This window comes from Periophthalmus magnuspinnatus, chromosome 5, assembly GCF_009829125.3.
Source record: "Periophthalmus magnuspinnatus isolate fPerMag1 chromosome 5, fPerMag1.2.pri, whole genome shotgun sequence".
Classification (NCBI taxonomy): Eukaryota; Metazoa; Chordata; class Actinopteri; order Gobiiformes; family Gobiidae; genus Periophthalmus; species Periophthalmus magnuspinnatus.
Genome location: NC_047130.1, coordinates 13,365,821 through 13,388,459, shown reverse-complemented (window position 1 = coordinate 13,388,459; position 22,639 = coordinate 13,365,821). Strand labels below are relative to the sequence as shown.

Genomic DNA, 22,639 nt, shown 5'->3' with positions numbered 1-22,639 from the left:
ATAAATTCAAACAAGGACTCTCTGAAGCACAGGAGGGATCACTGTTCACTCTTCTGTTGTTTCACTCCTCTCCTCTCGTCTACATCTTCTGCTCCATCTAACCCTCTCCTCTGTGTCCTCTGCTCCTCTGACCCTCTCCTCTGCTCCTCTGACCCTCTCCTCTGCTCCTCTGACCCTCTCCTCTGCTCCTCTGACCCTCTCCTCTGCTCCTCTGACCCTCTCCTCTGCATCCTCTGCTACATCTGACCATCTAGTTAAAAAAAAAGGCAAATCTTTAATTCCAACATTTTTAATTACAACATGAAAAAAAAATCCACCTCCGACCTTAGAGCTTAACATATATGTGTATCTGTGTGTGCTCAGTTGCAGCTGCTGGTGGAGATCCTGTGGCCGCTCTTCATCTTCTTCATCCTCATCGCCGTCCGACTAAACTACCCCCCCTACGAGCAGCATGAATGTGAGTGTTAAAAACTACTACCTGGCTAAGTCCTGATTAAGTCCTGATCTGGACATTAATCTTAGTTTGGACCTGGTTTATTCATGATATTATCCTGGATTAGCCTTGGTTTCTTGGTTGGTTCATAGTTTCACCCTGATTTGGTTTAGTGCTGGTTTAGTCATGTTTTATTCTTAGTGTAGATTTGTTTTAGTCCTGGTTTATCCTTAATTTAGTCCTGGGTTAGTCCTGGGTTAGTCCTAGGTTAGTCCTGGGTTAGTGCTGGGTTAGTGCTGGGTTAGTCCTGGGTTAGTGCTGGGTTAGTGCTGGGTTAGTGCTGGGTTAGTGCCTGGTTAGTCCTGGGTTAGTGCTGGGTTAGTCCTGGGTTAGTGCTGGGTTAGTCCTAGGTTAGTGCTGGGTTAGTGCCTGGTTAGTGCTGGGTTAGTGCTGGGTTAGTGCTGGGTTAGTGCTGGGTTAGTCCTGGTGGAGTCCTGGTGGAGTCCTGGTGGAGTCCTGGTTTAGACATAATTTTTGCCATGTGAGGTTTTATCAACGGTTGGTAGTTGTTAAGCCTGTTATGGTATAAACTCTGGTTTCGTCCTGTTTTTTTTCAGATCCATGCTTGGTTATGGTTTAGAACTGGTTTACGGTCTACTTAGCCATTTGTGTTTTGCTTTATGGTTTAGTATACTTATTTTCGGTGGCTTGGTTTGGTCACTGGCATTAGTTCTGGTTTCATTCTGACATAGTTTTGGTTCTGACCTGGTTTTGGGAACACAGTATAGAGAGGTAAATGTGGACTTGTTGAGACATGTTTGGAATCTAGAGTGAAATCCACCGCCTCCAGGTTCACTTTAAAGACCGAAGGAACGAGGAGCTAGTGAAGGGACTAGGACACATTCACTCTTTTCCAAAGAATTAATTGACTAATTACTAGTACAGTGTGGAATGGGATGGGCCAGTTTGGGAGTAAGTTCACTATCTAAACTGTGGTTTAGTAATTCTAAACTGTGGGGAAACAAACATTAAAGAGAGGCATTTTACTTCTGTGGGGTATTAACTGCTAACACAACATATTTAGATTACCATGTTCCATTTTGCTATAAACTAAATGCAATATATTAGCTGAAAACAACTTCAGTAAGTAAGCAAATGAAGTTATATTTTTCAACTGTGCTTTTGGTGTACTGATGCATCTCATGTTGAATTGTCACATGACAATAGGGAACATGTGAAGAAACCACCTTCAAACCCAGTGCATGAATTAGAAAATGATGACTGAAGTAGTTTAGCCTATCTTTAGCAACGTCTCACCATGTCACTCCAAATTTCAGTCATAAATGGATTTAGGAAGCATTTAGAGCAAGGAGACAAGGAATCTAAGAAACATTTTTCAGAAAGAAATGGGATTGTCCCTTTTAAATCGACTCATAGAATCGGATTAATGAAGTACGAGAGCCCAAGGGCCCATAGACTACATAGACTTGATAAAGGCGGAAATGGGTAGAGCAATTTGAACGTTAAAAGGAGGAGTACGAGCCAAAGTAGAAAGTGAAATCTCAGTATGTTGTAAAAGACTGAGAAATGATGACGTTATCAAAGACCATTAGAGCACAGCCAGAGGAGCAGAGAGCCAGAGGAGCAGAGAGCCAGAGGAGCAGAGAGCCAGAGGAGCAGAGAGCCAGAGGAGCAGAGAGCCAGAGGAGCAGAGAGCCAGAGGAGCAGAGAGCCAGAGGAGCAGAGAGCCAGAGGAGCAGAGAGCCAGAGGAGCAGAGAGCCAGAGGAGCAGAGAGCCAGAGGAGCAGAGAGCCAGAGGAGCAGAGAGCCAGAGGAGCAGAGAGCCAAAGAGGATTGTTAGATGTTTGTTGAAGCAGAGGATGCAGTTTTTATCTAATCAGATCCAATGCAAAGCCGGACCCACGCCAAAGTTCAGTGCAGCTGTAAACATTATCTCAGGTGTGGGCCGGAGTACACGTGCACCAGGAGCATCTTTAATAACATGACGTGGGACTGGCCTTGACCTTCTTTATTTACAGCTTAATCTGGGTTTATTCTCAGTTTAATGGTGGTTCATTCAAGTTTAGACCTGGTTTAGTTCTTGTTTAGTCCTGGTGAAATGCTGGATTTTTGATACTTTGGTCCTCTTGTTTAGAACTTGTGCAGTCCTGGTGTAGTCCTGGTATAGTCCTGGTATAGTCCTGGTGTAGTCCTGGTGTAGTCCTGGGTTAGTCTGGGATTAGTCTTGGTTTAGGTGTGTAGCATTTGTGTGTTGTATTTGCTTGCTTATAACTGATGTAGTCCTGGTGAAGTCCTAGTGTAGTGCTGGTTCGTGAAGCCCTGGCTCGCTCGACTTCGGCTCAATTCCTGGGCTGCTCCCATGGCTCCGATAGGTCTGATCTCCCACAAAGAAAAGACATTATTTCAGGCTCACGTTCGGTCTTTTTTTGTTTAGTTCTGCACGTGCTCAGTTCATGTCCCGACACCTCTGCCTTGCCCTGCCCACTTCATGCAGCCGCATTCATTTCACCCACCCACAGGCTTACACTGTGTTTGGATTGGGATTAGGACTTATTTTGATCTCTTTTCAACATGATTTCACCCTCTGTCACCTACTTACATACTCCTCGATGAAATCTGGGTTGTCCTGACTCTTGGTATAGTAGTAGTTTAGTCCCCTGGTCCCCTGGTTTAGTCCTGATTTAGACCTGGTTCATTTATGGCTTAGTCCTGATATAGTCCTGCTTTATCCCAGGTGTAGTCTTGTTGTAGACCTTGTTTGGGCTTGGTGTGGTCTATTGACTGTATTTATAAATGGACATAGGGATATGAAGTGAGCATGGGTGCACTTCCGGTTCAACTGCCTCTGGCTCCAATGAACTTTTTATGGAAAATTTGTCACCTCTCTCTTCGTAAACGCTGCTGTCAGGCTCGTCATTGGATTTTAAAATATTTGTATTAACCTGCTCTACATGGTCCTGGTAGTTTTATTTCACTATTGTGTTTGTAACTCAAGGTATGAACATTAATAACAGACCAATAAGGCGCCTTCTTTCCCTGAGTTTGCTCCCGCTATACTAGACCAGATTGACAGCGTTGGTAAGGGCCCACCCCCTGCTAAAGCAGCGTTGCGGGACGGTAATGCCCCTTCCTGCCAGCAGCCTCACTTCGGATTGACTCTTTGCTATGATGCTTACTGTCGGAATTCCAAATTTGCCCCCTTGCCAGTCTCAGTGACCTTCATTGGCTAGAATCGAACTCTATGGATGACATCACTTCTTCTTCATACAGTCTATGGTGTCATCATGGTTAGGTTCTTGTCTAGTCCTCGTCTTACTCTGGTCTTACCATGGTTTTGGTGTTCTTTTTGCAGGTCACTTCCCGAACAAGGCGATGCCGTCTGCGGGCACGTTGCCATGGATACAAGGGATTCTGTGTAATGCCAACAACCCATGCTTCAGGAGCCCCACACCTGGAGAGTCTCCCGGGGTGGTTGGGAACTTCAACGACTCCATGTAAGAACCAGGGCATCTCCACTGATAACACGACCGATTAAAACCCCACCCTGGAAGTTTACAGTTCCTCCTTAGAGCCCCCATAGTATCATTTGGCCACCTGATTTTTACTGTCTTAGAAACATGACAACAGAACTAGTTCATTTTAAACAGTTTTCGGTGGTCCAAAGTTACTCCACACTTATCTTATGCATTAGCGTCCTAATTTATTCACCGCAATGAGTTTCTAAGAGCTTTTCACAACTTTGAGACTCGAGACTACTGTGACTGTAAAGTTATCAGCAATTAGCATGCTAGCAGCATACCTGATTATTAGACAATAAAATGCTTTGTAACTAGATATAGACAGTACACAGCAGGGCTTATTTTGAACTCAAGAGCTAATTGGGTACAGGAGTTTTAACCGTGTTTTGGGACAAGCTTGGCACTGAGTAAAAACTCCAACCACAATTTCTGCGTGTTGTAGCCGGTCATAAATGTAGAGGGCTGTATCAGGTAGGGCATCAGGTGTAGAAAACTGCCAAAGTACTTACTAGTTTACTTACTTTTTACTTGGTTACTGCCATTGTTTAAGTTTAAACAGATGTGACAGTATTAGGTTCATGCTGTAGTCATTTAGTTGATTAATCATCCAATGGAGTTTTAGTTGAGCAAAACATGTATTAGTCGACTGATGAGCTTTTACCACGCCCCTTTTTAATCGAGTACTCGATTGGCAGGAGCTGTCTTTAGTTGACCAAGACTTTGTTCTAGCTCTAGACAGTATGTTAGTCCAGACTGTTGCCAAAGGTCCCAGAGTGAGAGTCTTTAAAGTCGAGGTTTCTTTTGTGTTTGTCAGAATCTCTCGTCTTTTCTCTGACGCGAAGAAGATTTTGCTGTACGGCCAGAACAACAAGAACCTGGAGGGCTTCAAGGAGCTCTCTACTGCACTCACTGGCCTGCAGGAGAGCAGGACAGGTCAGTTACACCAGCACACTGGTCTACATACACAGTGGCAGAGTCGAGAATGAGTTTGATTTCCAGACTTTAAAATCTCTCTGTGTGGCGTTTGCTTGTTCTCCCTGTGTCAGGCTGGGTTTGCTAAAGATTCACAAACAACCTAAAACCTGCTCAAGAATCCTTTCAATCAGTCAAGTCACTGTGTTTGTCCCTTAAGTTCAGTTTAAGCACATTGAGTAGTAAATACAATAATAATAGAAAAGCTCAAACAAAAGTGCAAGAGGCAGGGTCATCAGAGCCTGTGTCAGGACAGTTTGAGGGGAGTATCAGTCTTCAGGACAAAAGTGTCCCTCCTGTGTCCTGCAGTATCACACAGCCTCCAGGGGGAGCCAGGTAAACTCTGAACACATAAAAGGAAAGCCTCTCCCTCCGCTCTGTTGTTTTGGTCAGTGATGAGACAGTAGCATGTCAGAGCTAGCTGGCTAGCATAGCTAACTCTATGCAGGGTTGCCATGGATACAGGAAAAAAACTGCTCAAATCACAGAATCCAATCTTCCTTAACTCTTCTCAGTGTGCCCGCTCAGTGTGCCAGCCAGTCAGCCACAAGAGCTGCCAACCACGGCAATCAGGATCATGATTCAGATCTGGAGAATGGTTCAGTTTTCCACAAAGAAGAAATCTAACCAACTAAATCTCCAAAACATAAATCCACAAATGTTTTGCCTGACGGTTTCTCTTAGTGACAAGGTCCATTATCCCACTGCATTTATCCTCCCACACCCGACATCTGCAAACATCAGTTAATGGGAGGGCATGTGGCACACATATCAGAGAAATATAAAAAATGATTTAGTTTTTTTTGGTTTGTTGCCATGACGTTAGCATACTGCTTGGTGATAGGTGCTTCGGGGTGAGCGTGCGTGCGGCTTCTTGTTTGTGTGCCATCAGGTGATCCAGATGTCCCGCCCCTCGCCCCCTCACCTGTATTCTCTGTATTCTCCTGTACTCTCTGTGTGCTTTGGGGGACGCGCTGGGGCAGGCGTAGACAGGAAATCCTGAGTCACTCTCCTATGCACAGCCCGGGGACATAAAAACTCTCCCACCGCCCTCTCTCCTCTACACGCCACAGCCTCACGTCAGCTTTCACTGTTTTGTCAATGGGTTTGGGTTAGTTTGTACTCTTAACATGCTCTGTCATGTAAACTATTACAAATGATTAAATCAATCTCTCTCTCTTTCTATGTGAAATTAGAACTTCAAAGGCAGGTTTCTCACATTGGGTTTTTCTCACTCTCTGCCATGGATCTGCACTTAAAGATGTAATGCTAACTTCTCTGGTGGAGGCTCAACAACCATAGAAATGCCTGCCATACCATATTATAACATTGTTCCTCTGTCAAAAATAATCTCTTATGGGCCCCCTTTGGACCCTCCTTACATTTAGCAGTATGATCCAATCCAATGTTAAGCCCACAAGCCTACGTCACCCATAAATATACAAAAACATGATACAAAACAATACACTATGACTTGACAACCCTGATGAGATGTGCAGTAGTTTCATTAGCGGGGTGCAGTCTGATTGTGTTGTGATAGCGCTCTGAAGGGGGAGTGACTTAATGCAAAGAGTAAGTCATAAATGAACGTATTGTTAATGTACCTTGACACCTTGTTTTGGTGAATATAGCATTTTCAAAATAATAAAAGGTAACATTGTAATCTAAATATGTTATGTGTTAGCAGTTAATATCCCATAGAAGTAAAATCACCCCTCTTTAACGTGAGTAGAGGGCCTCTCCACAGATGTTACCTGTAAGTTAGCCTTGTGGGATCATTTGCTTGTCTCCCTGGATATAGAGAAGTTTATTGTTATACGCTGAAACATTCAAGGCAAAGAGGATATTTGTATGGAATGTTGCACAGTATGGCATTAAATTTATAAAAAATTAAATCTATTTCCCTGGAGTAGGTGACATAACCAGGCTAGGTTACAACTCAGATCTGTGGAGATGACCCCATTCATAGTAAGGAGGTAGTGGGTTAGACTCCAGCTCTCCCTGTGTTGCTGTGCCAGAGTAGTTAGCCTCTTAGCAGGAGGTTGGATCAGCTTGTGTTTGTTCAGCTGAGGACGTGAAAACTCTGACCCTCAGCTGAAGTTGCTAAAAAATGGGGCACTAGAGGTTATTATTTAATAGCTGCCCTCTCCCCCACTTTCTACAGCCTCCTAATTCCTCATTTCAGTGTATACGATCACTTCATCTCCTCCTTCTTCATCTCCTTACCCTGTTCCTCCCTTTGTCTCCTTACCCTCTGTTCTGTTCTCTTCTCCTCACTTCATCTCACATCTGTATCTACTCTCTTTGCGTCTTTATCCAGTCACCTCCCCTTTGCTCCTTCTAACCTCGTATCAACTCCTTCTCCCCTTTCCTCACCCTGCCTCCTCTCCCTCCTATCTCCTTCTCCTCTCACATCTGTACAGTAGTGCTTGTTCCTCTCCCTCCTCTCCTTGTGTCCTTTCCTCACAACTCCTTCTTCTACTCTTTCCCTCTCCTCCTCACCCTTCTCCCTGGCTAGCGCAGTAGTACTTGTTCGTTTCCTCCTCCTCCTACTCTCCCCTCTCTTTTCCTGATCTTGTACAGTAGTACTTGTTCCTCTCCTCTCCTTCTCTTCTTCTCCTTCCTTTCGTCCTCCTCTGCTCTCATGGTGTTGGACAGTAGTATTTGTTCCTCCCCTCTCCTCCTGCTTGTTCCTCTCCTCGTCTCCTTTCCTCACAACTCCTTCTTCTACTCTTTCCCTCTCCTCCTCATCCTTCTCCCTGGCTAGCGCAGTAGTACTTGTTCGTCTCCTCCTTCTCCTACTCTCCCCTCTCTCTTCCTGGTCTTGTTCAATAGTACTTGCTCCTCTCTTCCTATGCTCACTCTCCTCCCCTTCTCCTCTCCTGATCTTCTACAGTGGTACTTATTCCTCTCGTCCTCCTCCACCTCTCCTCCACCCCTTCTCCCATTCCTCTCCTCCTCTCTCCTCTCCTCCTCATTCTCTCCAGCCCTTCTCTTCTCTTAGTCTTGCACAGTAGTTCTTGTTCTCTTGTTCTCTTCTCCCTCTACTTTCCTCCTCCTCCTCTTCCTCCTCCTCCCCCTCCTCCTCTCTCCCCCTCCCGTGCTTCTCCTGTACAGTAGTACTTGTCTGTCCTCAGTTTCAGTCCAAACTCTTTTGTGAGACTTAAATTAGGCTAAAGCTGTGACAAAGACTGTAACCAGAGCTGCATGATACTGCGGACCAGAGGGACGGCCACACACTAGTACTTGTACAACTATTGCAACACACTACTGCAGTAACAAGACTACTAAAGTACTGCACATTACTATATTCACTACTGCAGTCCTAGTGAAACTTACAAGGGCAGAATGTTTTACTCAAAGTACCACCTAATTAAAAAAACAGGACTATACCAGGTCTAAACAAATTACTTAATTGGGACTAAACCAGGACTAAACTACACCAGGGCTGTGTCAGATCTAAACCACGACTTCACCCACATTTGTTGACTGGGTTGTGGGATTTAAAGTCCTGTAAATACTTGGATACAATGAAGCTGCTTTTGAGCCAATCAGAGGTTGACCCAACTCTTAGCTCTGCCTAGCAACAGGTATTCTAGCTTTTTAATTGGACTGTATAAATATAGCTAAACAATGCCCAACCTAGTCCCAAGTCCTGGTTCAGTCAGATCTGATTTTAGTTGAATAGAACTGATTTAATCCATATTTGGACCTAGTTAATTCCCACTTAAAGTCTTGTTGTCATCCTGGTTAAGACCTGTTATAGTTCTAGGTTTAGGTTTATTCTTGATTTAGTCCTGATTTGGTTTTGGTTTAGTATTGGTTTAGTCCTGATTTAGTCTTTGTTTTGTGTTCACACTAGGACACACACTGTATGAAAATTAGGTCTAAACTGGGACTACACCCAAAGAAAAGGACCAAACCAAATCTAAAAGTCCTGATTAAATCTGTCTTGTCCCTTCCCGCTCACACTACTGGTTTGGTAAGGTTTAAGAACCTTCAACAGCCTCACTCCCGATTGGCTTTTTGGTTTTGTGCTCCGATTTCCTAATATGATCTCTGTTTGCAGATTACCCACTGTAACTGCTAGCCTTAGTCCACTATTATAAAATCCATGGTTTGGTCCGTGAGCGAGTCCGTGAGCGAGTCCGTGAGCGAGTCCGTGAGCGAGTCCGTGAGCGAGTCCGTGAGCGAGGCCCTGAGCGAGGCCCTGAGCGAGGCCCTGAGCGAGGCCCTGAGCGAGGCCCTGAGCGAGGCCCTGAGCGAGGCCCTGAGCGAGGCCCTGCTTTAATCCCAGTGTTCCAGATCTCAGTATTTCTCTCTTTTGTGTTCTCTAGGGTTCCGTCTGAAACACTTCCTGCAGGAGGAGGAGACCATGAGCCACTTTCTGAAGACCAACGCCTCCTTACCTCAGTCCACCGTGGACCACATCCTGTCCGCCCCAGTCAACCTCAGCCAGGTACAACCCCAGTGCCACTATTTGGACCAAACCAAGTATACAAGTCATGATTTGGTCTGGTTTAGTCCTGGTTTTATCCTTGGTTTAGGTCTGGTTTAGTCCTAGTCTAAACCTGGTTCTGCTCCAGTCAACCTCAACCAGGTACAGTCCCCATTGTCATTGTGCAAAACACCTCCCTGTCGTGTACAAGTGCACAATGGTGGTATGAAGTGGGGAGAACAAAAACACCCATGATTCAACTAAGTTCTCCTGACCTAGATCCTGGCTCAGCTCTGGAGAAATGTCCCTGGGTAAACACAGAACATTGCAGTGAGGTAATCCTGATAGGTGTGTTCCACCCACATTCTCCTCCGCTCTCCAAAAGCGCCCGTGGACCCAGACCGAGCTGCAGATGCAGGACAGGTTCGGGCCTGATCTGAACCTGAACCTGATCCTGGGAGACTAGAATCTGGGAAAAGTCCACTCTTAATAATTACATGAAAGGTTAGATCCAAAAGTGGAGTTCTGAAGTAGGAGCAGGACCTTGTAGATTGTGAAAGACCAGACCAGTGTAGCTCTTTGGTTCAGTACTGTAGAGGTAACGTTCGCTCAGTGTTATAACTGTACAATGCTAATAACTTTAACCATTGTAATCTGTGTAATTGAAATTTGTAGTGACAGAGAATATGTTGAACTTTGTCCCAGTTTTTAAAACTATCTCCAACCATCTGAATTTTGATAGTTAAACAGGAAACTATGCCATAGAATTCTGACCTGTCCCCCAGTTCAGCTGCATAATTCTGTCTTTTCACAAAGTTGGAAGTCACATGATCTACTTGCAGAGGCTGATATTTTGTTTGGGCAAACCGTATGCCCAAAGAATAGGGCACTGCACAAAGTGTGACTTGGCCTGTCACAATAATAATTATATCGATTTATTGCTCAGTATATGAAAGCTGGAACTATATTTTAGGTCTCAATACTTATTGTCTGTACAATTTCTTTGTAAAAGGGGAGATATTTTAGGTATTTTTGTTGTAATACGATAAGATTTGAGCTTACTCTGCCAGCAGTAACAGTGTGTGTCTGGGTGCACTCTACCCTCTACACCAGTAACAGTGTGTGTCTGGGTCCACTCTACCCTCTACAGCAGTAACAGTGTGTGTCCGGGTCCACTCTACCCTCTACACCAGTAACAGTGTGTGTCTGGGTCCACTCTGCCCTCTACAGCAGTAACAGTAAGTCTCTGTCTCTGTACCCGGTCTAGGTCTTAACAAAGGGATTTGGGGTGCACCTCACTGACCTGTGCCCGTCCAAACACAAGGGGCGAAACCTGAGCGATTACATCACCATCTCTGACCCTGACATCCAATCAGAGCTCATGGAGAAAATCTGCACAGCGCCGCCCTCCTGGCTGCAGGCGGTGGAGCAGCTCTTCCTACAGAACCTGGACTTCTTCAAACCCATCAAGGTCTCACTTGCATTAACTAATTCAAATGATCATAGCTGAATACATGTACATACTTTAGGGTTGTCAATTTTATTACTCTATTATTGTGTTAACGCGAAGTCATTTTAACTGTAACAATTTTTTTGACTCAAATTAATCACATGTTAAGTTTGGTCATCAGCGCTCCAACTTCAGTCGAATGTGAGGAGACAGGTGAGTGGTTCATACAAAAAGCAGAGGGTACATGTGTAGATCTAAGCTCCGGGTCAGACTGAGCTCTACTGCCTCTGATTCTGCAGGTTTTGGTCCTCTTCTCTGCTGTTTGAAGTGTGTTTGTGTGTGTGTTTACCTCACACATGTGAAGCAGGAGAGGAGGGTCCGAGCAGTGTATTCTGTCCGTCCTTGTTGTAAAAGTGCTACTAAGCCCTGCCTTCCTGTGTCACGATGTTAAAATCTGGGAGCACATTTGCAAAATGCGTGGTCTGTCCACTCCTCATGTTGCTGAAAATAATGTATGCCATTGATAATAAGGACAAATCATTGATCATATCTCTGCTTCACATTATTACACTCTCGCCTATATGAGATATATTTCCAAAACTTCTAGATAGTATTTATAGTATTTATGCTAACAGATAAAGGCATTCTTAAAGCAAACTGTGAGAAAAAGAGAAAAATGTGTTATTAAAAAAAACTAAATGTGTTATGGCAACGTACAATAGAAAAAAGTCAAATGAAATGCGATTGCATACATACAGAAGACCCTCAGTGTGATGGTGCTGCAAAATATGATTCCATATTTGGTAAAGCACAAGTTTAATATCTTAATCTAATTTTCTTCTTCAGCACAGAGACGTGACCTCTGACCCTGAAGCTGTTGAAAGAGTCGCCGAGGCCACCAACAACCTGCTGGACACCATGGGCCTACTGGCAGTGGAGGTCAGTGTCTCAGAGCTTTTGTATGTCACTGTAGGAGAAAAGGTTTAGACCTGGAATAGTCCTGATTTAGTCCTGATTTAGTCCTGATTTAGTTCTGGTTTAGTCCTGGTTTAGTCCAGGTTTAGTCCAGTGTTAGTCCATTGATCCATAAGGGAATTTACTTGGACATGGTCCTTATTTAGCCCTGATTTTGACTAGTTTAGTCCTGGGTTAATCCTTGTTTAGTCCTGATTATGACCATAGACCATATATATATAAATGGACATAGCTAACCTGCTAGCTGCTGTGTTCCAAATAAGAAGTGATCATAGGCACACATACAGCTCCATCAAATCTGGCCTCTATTGAAAAACTGGCTCTTCCTCTCTGTAACTGCTGCTAGGCTTGTGATTGTGGTCTTAAAATGTTTGTATTAACCTGCACAACATGATCCTGTTTTTTTGTTTGGCTATCTGTAAATCAAGGTATGAACATTAAAAATGGACAACTGTGGCGCCTTCTTTCCTGAAGTTGCTCTTGCTGGTTTTAGCAACATGTTTGATTGACCCCTGCTAGGAAGCAGGAAAGGGTGTTACCTTCAACAACCTTGCTCCAGATTGGCTCTTTGGTTGCTATGATCCCTCTGGTCACAATTCCAAATATGGAACTCTGCTCCAAATTAGCCCCTATAACTACTAGCCTCGATGAGCTTCATTTGACTGTAGCCGAACGCTGTGGGTGACTTAGTCCACTTCTTTATACAGTCTAAGTCTTTAGCCCTAATTTAGTCCTGTTTAGTGTTGGGTTAGCTCCAAGGACTAGAGTTCTGCTCTAGTCCTTTGTCCTGACTTAGTACTGGCTTAGATCTGGTTTAGCTGCCATAGTACCTTTGAGCAGTCTCTTTCCCCAGCTCGTTACTATTTGTGGGGAGGTTTGTGGGTTGAATTCCCTGTCTCCTGGCTGTTAGAACTGATGTAGTGAAGTTTGGAGTCTCTGGGTTCATCTGGCTGCTGTCCACTCCTCCGAGTTGTCCGTGTGTTTATGGAGCCTAAACCCAGCTGGACTCGGGGCAAACTCAAGGCCCCCACAGTGATTTAGGGACAGGCCTGGGACAAAAGAGGGACCTTGGGGGACAGGAGAGGGAGGGAGCAGGAGACACGGCAGGGGGTGAGGTTAAACAAGGACATAGAAGATTGGAGAAGTAGACTTTGACAGCAATGACTATGGAAGCCTCACATAAGTAAATATATACAGAATTCAGACAGTTTGATTACTCCAGAAGTGCTCCTCTGCATTTTTAAGTCCATACACCTTCACCAGACTCAACTCTCCTTGCCGCTTTTGGTTTTGGTCTTGTTTAAAGAGGGGGTATTATGCAAAATGAACTTTTTGGAGCTTTCTACCATGTTATAACGTTGTTCCCTATAGCGTGCCTTAAGATGTATTCTATGTGATCCACAGAGTATTCTCCCGGGCCCTGTTCGAACCCTCCTTATAGTTAGCAGTACGATCGTGCCCAGTGCTCGGCCCACAAGACACCCATGCTCCCACATGGCAATTTTCCTTAAGTATACAGGAGCAGGGTACAAAACAATACACTACAGTTTCCCAAACCTGATGCGATGTGTAATAGTTTCATTAGCAGGATGCACACTGATTGTAATGCTCTGAAGAGGGGGTGTGGAGAGCAGAGGGGGGACTCAGATTGTCAAAAACATGTTAATACATTGTCTTCAGTGAATATAGCATTTTCAAAACAACAAAAGGTAAAGTGGTGTTCTAAATATGTTAATACCCCATAGAAGTAAAATACCTCCCTCTTCAGTACCCCATGGATGTGCAATACACTCTACACTTCTACAGTCAACTCTAACATTTTCCATCAGTGTTAAGATGCTTTTACCTTATGCATTAATCTTAAAGTTGCACTGCGTAACTTTTTGCTGCTTGTCTCCATGGAGATGTTATTCCTTTTTTCCTTGATTTTTCTGTATGGCATTCTTACATGTAGGTGTTTTATTGTTCAGAAACACTTAGAAAAACTTGTTTGCATGGAGCTAGCTTAAACACCATACTCTGGAATATTTCAGACATAGTAATGAGCAAATGACGGACGTTATGCTAGAAAAGTTGCAGAGTGCATCTTACCAAAACTAGTATTAAAGGGCAGGAATAATGCAGAATAAGGGCTTCTATCTGTCATCACATGTGTAACAGTTTTGATTATGTTTACTAACTGTAAAAATATCTCTGCAGCTACATGAACACAAGTTTAGCACTTCTTAAAAAAATGACATGGCTCAACTGTTTTATCCTGCTATTCAAAGACGTGAAACCAGAAGTGATGTCCACACAGGAAGTGACATCACCTGTCCAAGCAGTCAGTGTGTCAGGGTTTAATTTTTATCAATGACCCGAGAATCTGGCACAATGTTCAAAAACAAAAGCAGCTGCTGTTGCCACTTCCCCTTTCAGAATAAAGCTGAGACTGCAGTTTGTGGTGGTGGACTTCCTGTTTCCTTCAGAATAAAGCTGACGTGTGCTGGCTCGCTCACATAAAACAAACTTAGCTTTAGCCTCAATGACGCTACTCTGTACATGGATCACGTCTGTCAGCTCGTACACTTCCTCACAGATTTTTACCATGTATCTAAATGATTAATCTGGGCAGTAATTCGATTACCGTCTAGTCTTCACCGCCTCTTCCATGTTTCAGGACAAACTTAGACCAAGTTTTAATAATAATGACAGTTAGCTTTGAGACACAGTGAGCTAGCTAGCGGGTCAATTGTAATCTGGAATATACAGACTCAAACACATGAAAAGACCTTTTTATAACAGACAATGGCATGATTAAATCAAAATGCCAATAAAAAAGAATAAGCATTTCTCATTTTCATCAATTGATGCTTTGCAGTGACGTCACGTGGGGAGTGTTCTATATACATGTTTATGGTTGAATATTCAGCAGTTACTATGGTGACGATACACACATTAGCAAACACTGCCAAAAAGTTTCAAGAACTGAAGAAAAAATACAAAATGGATTTAGACAACAGCTTTTCAGGAATCTGATCAAGACACGGGTTTATGGTCATTTTAGGAGTTTGATTTTCAACAAAATGATGACAGTGACTAACTGAAAAACTGTTAATGCTAGCTAACTTGCAACTGTAATGTTATTTGAGAGAGACTTGTTTAGCAGCACAAATCAGCTCACCTGTTGTATTTTCTGCTAAGTCAGTTCTTTAATCTGAGCTTTGTTTTAACACAATCTGACCATAAAGTCTAACTTGAGAAACAGAGCTTCAGACAGAGCAGTGCTTACAGTTAGCATCACATCCCGAGGGAATGTTGATGACATCAGCACCAACGTATTTATAATATACTTTGTTCATAAATATTCTCTATTTAAAAGCTTTTATTCACCACATTTCCACCTTTATTTGGTTGAAATAATCTTTTGACTTGTTGACTCATTGCAGCCCTGCTATTTATTCAGTTCTGTAAATCAATTTCCTATCTGTATTCCTGGGTTGTCTCTAGAAATGCCTTTTGTATGTTTAATTTTCCAAAATGCCCATAATTCGACACCCTAACACTCCACCTGCCCGATATACCTGTGCTCAGCTCGCAGGGATGAAGTCCTGGTTGGACTTGAGGAATGAGATCGTGTTCCTGATGCATAATGCCACATCCTCCCCGAGCGTCATGTACTCTGCCGTTTCCCGGATCGTCTGTGGACATCCTGAAGGAGGAGGGCTACAGATCAAGAGCCTCAACTGGTACGAAGACAGCAACTACAAGGCCCTGTTCGGGAACAGCAACTCTAGCGACGAGCAACCACACCAGCTCTATGACAACTCCTCCAGTGAGTAAAGTGGGACTGAATCAGGGAGTGAATCAGGGAGTGAATCAGGGAGTGAATCAGGGAGTGAATCAGGGAGTGAATCAGGGAGTGAATCAGGGAGTGAATCAGGGGACTTATCGAGGGACTGATTCAGGACTAACCCAGGCCTATGACTACTACTTCAGTGAGTGCATTACAGGAGGACTAAACCAGACAAAAGCTACTACAAACTACTGACTCTCCTAACCCTATGATAGTCCTGGTTTAGTTCAGCTCTAGACCAGGTTCATTTGGTTAAAACAACGACAGAGCAGTGCTTACATCATATTAGTGTGATCTTGTTTGGTCTTCTTTCATAACTGTCCTAGAAGAATCCCTACTGTTCTACAAACCTCTGCCTAAATTGCATTTGACACCTGCCTCATAGCTCTGGCTGGGATCCAATTAGACCCCTCTCCCTCCCTCTCCTTATCATCAGCAGAACAGGGTCTAACAGGGGTTCAAGTCAGGGCACCAGCAGACTTGCATTAAGTATTATTCCTCATGCTCTCCTGCTTTGTTTGGCTTTTGGCCAGTATAGTTTACCTTTAAAGGACACATATTATGCAAAATTGGCTTTCTTGAGTTTTCCACAATATAACATTGTTCTCTTATTAAAAAAAAAAAAAAAAAAAAAAAAAAAAAACATACTTGGAGTTGTATTTTTCTTCATTCACAGATTTCATGTTTTGTCTTGTGTATGTGAATGTTTGAATTTTCCTAGGACTGCTGCATCACAGGTAGAAACCCTGTGCAGCTTTTAAATTTATAAATCATTGCCAGACTCAAATCAAGTTCATTATGGCTGTGTGCTTACATTTACATGTCTGGGCATGTTCCTTATTACCTATTTTAATTGTTTTCGCAATGATAATTTAATCACCAAACCAGTGCACCAGAGCGCTGAAGTTGATTCGGTATTATTTTGTTTTTGTTAAGTTGTAAATATGAGACGCCAAAGAAAAGGTCCTCAAGTGCATGTTTAAAGGCCAATGGCAATACAAATAATGCATAATATGTGTCCTTTTAACAAATTTAACACGCTAGTAGAGAGTATAATGTACCCACTGTATGTCCCAGCCCCATACTGTAACAGCCTGGTGCAGAACCTGGACTCCAACCCCATGTCCCGCATGATCTGGACCGCTATCAAACCCCTGCTGCTGGGCCAGATCCTCTACACCCCCCAGACGCCACTGACGCAGAAGATCATCCACCAGGTACAAAACTCCTCTGTACCATTACACACCTCCTCTGCACCCCCATAACCCCACCCCCCCCCCCCCCTTCAGCACACCCTCACACTGTCCCATCCTCCCGGTTCAGGGTACATGTTTTTCATTATGGCATCAGGGATGATTGTATACTGGTCTTGTCCAGGTGAACCGGACCTTCCAGGAGCTGGGGGTCTTCAGAGACCTGGGGGGAATGTGGGAAGAGATGAGGCCTAAGGTCTGGGACTTCATGGAGAACAGTGAGCAGATGAACCTCTTCAGAGTAAGGACTGGACCCAGGACTGAACCCCCCAGGACTGAACCCCCCAGGACTGAACCCCCCAGGACTGAACCCCCCTGGACTGAACCCCCCAGGACTGAACCCCCCAGGACTGAACCCCCCTGGACTGAACCCCCCGGGACTGAACCCCCCGGGACTGAACCCCCCAGGACTAAAACTAAACCCGGGCTACATAATGCACTTTCTTCCAGAGTCTGCTGCGGAACAATGTGACCGCTCGGTATTTCGGGGCGCAGCTGGCTAACACTGATTGGACGGTGGAAGATGTGAGTCGCTTCCTGGCTAAACAGGAAGATTCATCAGGGGGCACTCTGACCTGGAGAGATGTTTTCAATGAGACAGACCAGGCCATTGCCAGCATCTCCCGCTTCATGGAGGTCAGAACAAAGCCACAATTAGCATTAACAACTGTATCAGGAACACAGGACTAAAGGGGAGGGTTAGGGGCTAGGGCGGACAGGGCCTGGAGGACTAAAGGGGAGAGTTAGGGGGGACGAGGGCCCGGGTCAGGAAGGCTTAAAGGATGAGTGAAAGGGGAGGAGGTGTGGGGTCAGAAGGACTAAAGCGTTGATCTGCTCTACTTGAACCAGAAATTAAATAACACACCAGGAGTAGATGTGATTTATAACAATAAATATTACATTTTTTTGTGTGGATATTATAAGAATCCACTTTTTTCAGGTAACTATAATTGGGTATTCAAAAACATGCTCAAACGTGACTAAATGTCTTGGGTTGGGTTTTATTATTTAAGTATTAGTCAAAACATGTATGGACAGTAAAATGAATCACTAAAGTGCAGAAATATCACTGAAAAACCTCATTGCACTTTATTTTCAGCAATGTGACAATTTTCTTTATTATGGACAGTACTGTTATTAAGATACAGAATTTTGAAACCTTGACAAACCTTTGTAAACATGTCCATCTGTATACCTTCTAGGATTGACTTAAAGGAACTATATTGTAAGATTTAGAGTTAATTAAATTAAAAGAAAAACATGACTTGGATACAAGGTAAATATGTTTAAATTAAATATAGCTTTTAGTGGTACTGCTGATTTATTCTTAATTACAAAAGCTTTGACATGATGGCCCAATTATGATGTGGTGTTTAAGTTCTCGATTCAATGCTGAAATCTAATTGGTTTAACCCTAAAAGGACTCTCCCTGAATGGTCACTACCTGAACCCCAGCACCTCCAGCCAATTATGAGTCAGTGCTAGCACAGCCTCTGTAGCTCAGTGAGTGGATTCTAGAGGTTCTGAGCTTTCACATGAGGCCTGTCCATAAACTGAGAATGTGAAAAAACGTGTGTGTCCTCAATTGCCAGTGCCTTAACCTGCAGATACAGGTTCAGTTCTGATTGTGGTACATTTTGTAGAGAATAGACAATAAGAGCACATGCAACATAGACTTTCTTGTATTCCCAGTGTGTGAACCTGGACAAGCTGCAACCCGTAGCCACAGAGGAGCTGCTGGTAAACCGATCCATGGTGCTGCTGGAGGACCGCAAGTTCTGGGCCGGGATCGTCTTCAACATCCCCCGCAATGCCTCCGAGCTGCCCCCACATGTCGACTACAAGATCCGCATGGACATCGACAACGTGGAGAGAACCAACAAGATCAAGGACGCGTGAGTACACCTACTGCTGCCAATACTGCTGCCGCCAGAGCTGCCACTAGAACTACTGCTACCCATACAACCATTAGTACTACTGCTACTGCTACTGCTGCTGCTGTCACTACTACTGTGACCAATATTACACTACTGCTACTACTACTACTACTACTACTACTACTACTACTACTGTGTTACTGTTGATCTTGCCAATTCTACCATTATTTCTACTAATATCAATAATACTGCCACCACTACTACTACTTTTACTGATGGTGCAACAACTATTACCACTACAACAAGTGCTATTTCTACTGCTTTTATGACTGCTACTACTGCCCTTCTAATACTACTAATACTACAACTACTGTAGTTCATACTGGAGAGAGTGGATTGACAGTGGGTGGATTTGTTAGCCCTCACAAAGTCAGTGCCAGAGATATTTCCTCTGTTGTATAGTATTAATGGTAGTAGTACTTTCCCAAATACCTCATATATTTATTAATGTCATCTTATGCATTTGTCAGATACTGGGACCCTGGCCCCCGTGCAGACCCCTTCGAGGACATGAGATACATCTGGGGAGGGTTCACTTACCTCCAGGATGTTATTGAGCAAGGCATTATCCGCGCCATGACCGGCACCAAGGAGAAGACTGGAGTCTACATACAACAGATGCCCTATCCCTGCTATGTGGACGATATGTAGGCACACACCTCCTACCATTACTGTGAATCCTCTGCACCCTCACCTCTGCTCCCTCTCACCATCTCCTCTGCATCCTCTACTCTCCTGACCCTCTCCTCTGCTCCTCTGACTCTCCTGACCCTCTCCTCTGCTCCTCTGACCCTCCTGACCCTCTCCCTGATGTTGCCTCCAGCTTCTTGCGTGTCATGTCCCGCTCCATGCCCCTCTTCATGACCCTAGCCTGGATGTACTCGGTGGCCATCATCCTGAAGAGTGTGGTGTATGAAAAGGAGGCTCGGCTGAAGGAGACCATGCGCATCATGGGGCTGGACAATGGTATGCTGTGGTTCAGCTGGTTTATCAGCAGCCTGGTTCCTCTTCTGGTGAGCGCAGGGCTGCTGGTGCTGCTTCTCAAGGTCAGTGACGGGACATTTTACAAGACTGTTTATGCCTTTTTGGGGTATTTTGTATTCAACTAAGCCATACATACGTTATTATTACATACATTATTGGTATTTTGTTCATTATCAACTGTGGGCTTAATATCAATGTATTGTTCAATATATGAAAGAATTATAATTTTTTGAACCTATTCTTTGGACTAATAGGGAAAGTTTTCTTATTTTATATAGCATTAAGCCTTTATGTGAGCTCTAATTGTCTTGCCTGAGATCCAGAATACACACTTCTTCAATACTTCATGAAGATGTGACTATAGTCACTGGTGAAGCTACCTGAGTTCAGATGGTCGTGACTGACAGGTGAATCAGCCAACCGGGGGGACACATGGTCCGTCCTATCAAAACAAATATACCTGCTTATGGGGAAAAAATAAAGGACGATATTATCACAGGGGACATTGACATTGCAGATTTCAGTAGAATTGATGAGGAACGCACTAAACTATTCATCTGAGGGGAGGGAAATGTAATTTTGTTTGGAAATTATGGTTGACCAATGAGCTCCTTCGTTTCACATGTGTCACTGAAAAAAAAACGAATTTCATTGGATGTTTGGTTCTGGTAATAGTGATAGTAGAAGTGTTAGCCCTGCTCAGACTGCATGTAGAGATGCTGTCTCAGACTGCACGTAGAGATACTGTGGACGGACTTTGTGTATTGTGTCTCTCACGCAGATGGGTAACCTGCTGCCGTACTCTGACCCGGGTGTGGTCTTCCTGTTCCTGGGCTCCTATGCCGTGGTAACCATCATGCAGTGCTTCCTTCTCAGTATAGCCTTCGCCAGAGCCAACCTGGCAGCAGCCTGTGGAGGCATCATCTACTTCACCCTGTACCTGCCCTATGTGCTCTGTGTGGCCTGGTCCGACTACATCGGCTTTGGGGCCAAAGTCTTCGCTGTGAGTATGCCCTGCTTTGTGGTTCTTTCCACATGAAGTTTGTGATATTAAAAAAAAAAAAAAAAATCTTAAAAGAACTGTATGTAGCCTATGCTCTAAAGCCCACCACACACTACAGGAGTTTTCAGTCTTAAACAATTTTTAAACATGCAACAAAAAGTATAGACCACAGACATGAGGAAAGTCAGATTAGTTTTAAAAAACACAGACTGCAGCAGAGAGACCGTGCACCTCGAGTCAGCTGTTTCCTGTCTACAGTAAAATGACTCACTTTTAGACTCTAAATGCTCCAAAGATCTGAGCATTGCACTTTAGTTTAGATGCAAGTGAAAACATTATTATTTGTGAAATGTGGTGCAGTAGTTCAGATAAATGGTTTTAATGCACAGAGGGCTGGAGATAAACTAGAGGAAGTAGAGTCATGTCCTGATTCTCAGTGTGTGGATGTAAATAGGCACACATGAGGATCTACTCTTGCCTTTTTACTTTTGAAGAATGAGACTGCAGCAGTTTAAATTTACACCTTGACGAGAGCAAGGCAAGTTTATTTGTATAGCACAATTCGTACAGAGTAATCCAGTAATTCAAAGTGCTTTACAGAAAATCAAAATTCAAACCAATCAAAACATAAATAATCACCATAAAATGAGAAAAAAGAGAAAGAAAAGTGCAGAATAAAAACCTTTCAGTTGTATACACAGCTAAACAGACCCGTTTTGAGCCTGGATTTAAACATTGTCAAAGTAGAGGCCTGTCTCACATCTTCAGGAAGATTGTTCCAGGTTTTAGCTGCATAAAACTGAAACACTGATTCCCCATGTTTAGTCCTGACTCGGCACCAGCAGGAGGCCGGTCCCTGAAGCCCTCAGAGTGTGAGATGGTTCATGTGGCACTAACATGTTGGAGATGTTCTTTGGTGCTGGTCCATGGAGAGTCTTGTTCTCAAGCAGAGCTGCTTTAAAGTCTATTCTCTGAGCCACAGGAGCCAGTGCAGAGACCTGAGCACAGGATATATGTGCTCGTACATCCTGGTTCTAGTCAGGATCCAAGCAGCAGCGTTCTGGATGTACTGCAGCTGTCTCAACACTCGTTTGGAGTAGTCTAACGTACTGGAGACAATTGCATGAATAGATGGTGAAAAACTGCAGATGTTATTGATTTGATGTGGCTGTTAAAGTTCAAGTCTGAGTCCATTTTTACTCCTAGATTTCCAGCCTGATTTGAAGGGTTTAGAGAGAGAGACTGGAGGTGACTGCTGACACTTTCTCTATGTTTCTGTGGGCCAAAGACTATGACTTCAGTCTTGCCTTAGTTTAGTTGGAGAAAGTTGTTTTGCATCCACACACTGATCTCTTGGATGCAGTGTCAGAGTGAATCCACTGGTCTATATTCAGCTGCTACTAAGTGAGGCATAGCCGCCTCATTATTTTCACGGTTTCCTGAGTTTGTATCTTACAGGCTCTGTGTGTGTTATTTGGTCTCACCCTGGTGCTCTGTTTTATTGCCTGTTGCCGTGGTGATGTTTTGTGGTTACGATATGACTGAGCAGCCCAAAGTTGCATTGACACCACACATGAGGAGTGCAGTGGATTAAAAACTGCAAATCACATCCTAAATTGAACAAATTATTCTGCACTGTGTGTCAGGCTTTACAGTAAAAAAAAACAAAACTGTCCTACGACCAACTAAACCCATGTTGCAGCTAGAGGACACATACAAGATTTCTCATTCTCAGTATATGGACAGGCCATGGCTCATGTGAAAGCTGAGAACCTCCAGAATTAATTCTCTGATGGTTTAGCTAGTGGTCAGTCAGATCA

General features: G+C 43.8%; 1 protein-coding gene across 1 annotated transcript in view; it reads left to right on the top strand.

Annotated features, from left to right (window-relative positions):
* The window catches only part of LOC117371415 (phospholipid-transporting ATPase ABCA1-like), a 51,628-nt gene that overhangs the window by 4,434 nt on the left and 24,555 nt on the right, over positions 1-22,639 (top strand). Inside the window, exons 3-16 of the mRNA XM_033967096.2 lie at positions 364-457; positions 3,807-3,948; positions 4,787-4,905; positions 9,282-9,403; positions 10,650-10,853; positions 11,679-11,771; positions 15,381-15,621; positions 16,720-16,859; positions 17,020-17,136; positions 17,346-17,531; positions 18,588-18,790; positions 19,303-19,479; positions 19,656-19,878; positions 20,598-20,819. Coding sequence (XP_033822987.1) covers positions 364-457; positions 3,807-3,948; positions 4,787-4,905; positions 9,282-9,403; positions 10,650-10,853; positions 11,679-11,771; positions 15,381-15,621; positions 16,720-16,859; positions 17,020-17,136; positions 17,346-17,531; positions 18,588-18,790; positions 19,303-19,479; positions 19,656-19,878; positions 20,598-20,819 — 2,283 coding nt within the window. The remainder of the gene's footprint in view (positions 1-363; positions 458-3,806; positions 3,949-4,786; positions 4,906-9,281; positions 9,404-10,649; positions 10,854-11,678; positions 11,772-15,380; positions 15,622-16,719; positions 16,860-17,019; positions 17,137-17,345; positions 17,532-18,587; positions 18,791-19,302; positions 19,480-19,655; positions 19,879-20,597; positions 20,820-22,639) is intronic.